The sequence below is a fragment of the Carya illinoinensis genome, chromosome 7 (assembly GCF_018687715.1).
Source record: "Carya illinoinensis cultivar Pawnee chromosome 7, C.illinoinensisPawnee_v1, whole genome shotgun sequence".
Lineage (NCBI taxonomy): Eukaryota > Viridiplantae > Streptophyta > Magnoliopsida > Fagales > Juglandaceae > Carya > Carya illinoinensis.
This window is the reverse complement of record NC_056758.1, coordinates 6,503,497-6,508,170: the sequence shown is the minus strand read 5'-3', so window position 1 is coordinate 6,508,170 and position 4,674 is coordinate 6,503,497. Positions and strand designations below refer to the sequence as shown.

Below are 4,674 nucleotides of genomic sequence, written 5' to 3'. Positions count from 1 at the left end.
TGTTGCATTTCATAACACATACCCTTGGCTCAACCTCATACCTACTATGCCCTACACGTTATTCCCACTTCAACGGACCTTACAGACAATTTAGGATGTCAATTAGAAACGGAGTGGCACCAACACAAACAAGAACTTAAGCATAAAGATAGAAAGTATATACGAAGAAATAAGGTGAAGGATTAGCACAAGGAATAAGAAAGGAACCAGAACCTGATTTTTAATATATTAATATTTTTTTAAAATTTTAAAAATATTTAAATATATTAAAAAAATTAAAAAAAATTTAAATTGTGCTCGACGCCCTGTCATTACTATAGATAACCTAGCATGACTCTTTATTTTTCCACTAAGAATAGGTCTAACAAATGAGATAAGATACAAAATTTTTATTTTATGTTATTTTATCATCATAATTTTTTAAAATTTTTAAATAAAATATAATAAACTATTCAAATTTTTTTAATATTAAAAAATAATATTTTAAATTTTTATTTAAGATAAAAAATTCTCGGCCACTATCCAAACCTACTTCCAATTATTGCATTCGTCTACCTCCTGCTGCCTCTTTTATTTCTCCAATGGACCAATTACTAACGTACGCGCAGCCAGTACAGACATTTAACACCCCTGCACAATCAATCACTCTATTGGAAAATTACTCTTTTATCTTATATTTTTTATTATGTAATATATAAACACATTAGCAGTAATTTTTAAAAAATATTTTTTAAAAAATTAAATACACTAACAACGATAACTTTACTTGAGAAGAGTAGGTAGCACATACTTTCCATTCCCAAAACAACGGTCGGACATCAGACATGCATGCTTTTCTGACGAGTGTACTATTGTATATTAAATTCATATATAATCACCAATATTCTAATAAATCCTTTTGTTTTTCGCTTGCAGGTAAAAAGTTTTGAAGTTCTCAAAATTACTTTATCCGTCGGGACTTTCCTTAGTAAGATTTCACAATATTAATGTTTCAAGAGAAATAACGTATCATTTATATTTGAAACGTTGGTCCCAAACGGCAAAAATTACAAAGTTTGCATCGTCATGTTAAGGTTTTAAATTTGAGAAATGCTTTGAGATTCGAATTTGGGTTCTGAATTTATATGCTGAATGCTTTTTTTATTTTATTTTTTGGCTTTATTCGGTGCGTTCTCAAGCTACGAGTTACATTTTTTGGAAGATGTAATACTACTCTTTAAATATTATATATAGAGAAATGCTACACATCATCCCACACCACACACTTTATATATTAAAATATTATTTTTTATTTTTTTATTTTTTATTTTATTTTATTCTTATTAAACTAATTAAATTATTCTATTTATCATCCACACATTACATATTTATTATAAAAAAATTAAAAAAAAAATTAAAATAAGTGTGTTGTGTGAAGTGTGAGAATAACAAGAAGATTTTTCCTTATATCTAATAGCATTGTTATTGACGTAGCCAAATATTAGTGACTAGTCAAATCATAACTAATTATATTAAAATTAGTGTACATTAAAATAGCCACAACTCAAGTATTTTTATATGTTTTTTAAAATTTGGTCAGTCACTATTCATCTTTTGAATATTATTTTATGATTAAAATATTTTCAAATGTATTTATTAGATAATTAGGTTGAGAAAAAAAAAGTTGGAAAACAATAATTTTAAGTAAAAAACAAATTATTAATTAATAAATAGAGTGTATTTATAAAATATTAAAAAATAAAGAATTATTTTTAAAATATATAATATTATATTATTATTTTGACCCTAAGACTAGTCCAATATTAATTAATATCTCTATTGATATTAATTTTAATCAAAAAATTTAAATTTAATCAAGTTTTAGACTTACAATACTAATGGTCTAACAATAGTGTTTTTTAGTGGCGGCAAGTTAAGTACTGCTCCTCTAACACAACTTTTATAAATAAATCATTGGAAAGAGAAATGATAATATATTTCATAATAATTTACGCAACATCTCGTAAGATAAGAATATTTTTATAAAGTGATGGTAATTTTATAGAGTAGTTTATAAAAATATCCTTCCTTTTAAATATTAATGTTGCATAAAATGGTGGAAAATGTGATGCGTGCATTTACCATTAAAGAGATCACCGTCGAATCACTTTGGACTGTATTTAAAGAGAGACAATAAGATCATGAGCTCAGATATCAATACCACCAAAATGGACGCCATGGTTGATGATCAGCCTAAGAAGCTTCACATAGCCATGTTCCCATGGCTGGCCTTCGGTCACATAATCCCGTTCTTAGAGCTCAGCAAGCTCATAGCTCGAAAGGGTCATCGTATTTCATTCATTTCTACTCCTAGAAACATTGAACGCCTCCCAAAGATCCCTCTAGATCTAGCAGCTTTCATAACTTTTGTGAAGTTGCCCTTGCCCCACTTGGAGAACCTCCCAGAAAACGCAGAGGCCACCATGGATTTACCACACCACATAGTTCCATACCTTAAGATCGCTTACGACAGTCTCCAGGAACCTTTGTCTCGTTTCTTGGAAACCTCCACTCCCGATTGGATTGTATATGACTTTGCCCCCCATTGGTTACCACCAATTGCTATTAAGCTATGCATCTCACGGGCGTTCTTCAGTGTTTTCAGTGCATCATGTCTAGGTTTCTTTGGACCACCAGCAGAGTCGAGTGTGATGGAAGATGCTATACATCCAAAGGGCATGAGGATGGAGCCTGAGCGTTTAACCGTACCTCCCAAATGGATTACCTTTCCAACAAAAGTAGCGTTTCCACTCTTTGTGGCGAATGAAGTAATACTTGCCTTCTTTGAAGAAAATGCTTCTGGTATTTCCGACTGGTTTCGTTTCAGTAAAATGGCTTTAGGCTCCGAAGTCATGGCTGTTAAAGCTTGCATGGAGGTCGAAGGTGAGTGGCTTAAACTTGTTGAAAATCTTTTTAATTTACCTGTTATTCCGGTGGGCTTATTGCCACCGTCGGGGGAAGGACAACTCGTACATGACGATCACAAGGATAGCGCTTGGGGAACCATTGTCGAGTGGTTAGACAAGCAAGAGAAAGGGTCAGTGGTTTATGTAGCATTTGGAAGTGAGAGTGAACCAAGTCAAGAAGACTTCAAAGAGTTGGCTCTAGGGCTAGAGCAATCGGGTTTGCCCTTCTTTCTTGTTATAAGAAAGCAAAACCTCCCGGAAAGTGAAGACTCAGATGAACAGATACCTGAAGGATTTGAGGAGCGAATCAAAGATCGTGGGATTGTTTGGTGGGGTTGGGCGCCTCAAGTTAAGATATTAGGTCACGATTCAGTTGGGGGTTACTTTACACATTGTGGTTGGAGTTCAGTGACAGAGGCATTCCAGTTTGGACGTCCGCTTATTATGTTGCCCATGTTTGGGGATCAAGTACTGAATGGTAAGCTTTTGGAGGAAATGCAGACAGGAGCGGAGGTACCCAGAAATGAGCAAGACGGGTCATTTAGCAGGGAGTCTGTGGCCAAGACGCTAAGGTTGGTGATGAAGGATGCAGAGGGACAGATTTATAGGGATAAAGCTAAGGAGATGATGACCAGTTTTGGAGATAAGCAACTCCAGTACCGATATGTGGACAAATTCGTTGAGTTTCTTGTGAACCACAGGCGTGTGATGCTCGCTACCAAGGGTTAGAAAGTGATCAGTAAAAGTTTCCTCTAAGTTCCAATAAATTAAGTTTGCATGAAGGTGCTGCTTCTGCTGTATTGTGTATTGTGTTGAAGATGCTGCTTCTGTTGGTTTTAAGTTTAAAATAAAGAAGGAAACGCAGTGCTCGTTACAGTTTCTACGTGTTTCTCCGCTAATTATCAATAGACTTTCTTTAAAAAAAAATTAAAAAAATGCAAAATGGGTTGAAAAATAGACAGATAAATTAATAGCTGGCACATTAGTATGCTTTGTAAACTAGAGAACAAAAGAAAATAATAAGTACACTGTAGAAAAAGAAAACTGGTATTGAGGCACGGATGGATGATGATTCCCCCATTGCGAGAAAATCATAGGGCAAACCAAAGGGAAAAAGTTTCAACTGGCAAGGAGGGATTCGATGATTAGGACTGGACGAGCTGTATCTTCTTCTTCCTCGTAAGAGGTAATAGATCAGTGAAAATATGAATGTTGAGAGTTTGTACTTTGTATAAACACTACTGATCTTTGCAAATAGTGCCTCTGGTCTCCATTTTCTGCACTTCAACGACTATTTTAGTAAGCCATTGATGTACGCCATTATAGGCACAACCCTTAGTGGCGTAACCGGTTTGGTTTATTCTGGTTTTGGACAAAATTTATGACCGAACCTGTAATACTGATTTTATATTTTTTAAAACTGATTACGCACCGATTACTTCCCTAAAACGGTACTTCCAGTTTTGATTTTACCGGTTTGGATCCAATTTTTCAATTTTAATATATTAAGTATGTACGTTAATATTTCTAATGCATGTATTTAACAAAAAAAATATGTTGAGAATTTATTAGGCAATAAAATATATTTAAAACATATGATCAAATAAATATTCATGTTTAAAATTAAAATGTTATCTTATAAATTAAAATATATTATTTTATACATAATTATATTGTATATTATATATAATATTAAAAATTAATAAAATATATATACATAATATGTGAA

General features: G+C 32.9%; 1 protein-coding gene across 1 annotated transcript; it reads left to right on the top strand.

Moving 5' to 3' along the window:
• Positions 1–2,148: 2,148 nt before the first annotated feature.
• LOC122316787 (putative UDP-rhamnose:rhamnosyltransferase 1) lies at positions 2,149–3,826 on the top strand. Its single transcript, XM_043133574.1, has one exon. It carries the CDS (start codon positions 2,181–2,183, stop codon positions 3,672–3,674), a length of 1,494 nt encoding a protein of 497 aa, XP_042989508.1. The 5' UTR covers positions 2,149–2,180; the 3' UTR covers positions 3,675–3,826.
• The last annotated feature ends 848 nt before the right edge of the window (positions 3,827–4,674 follow it).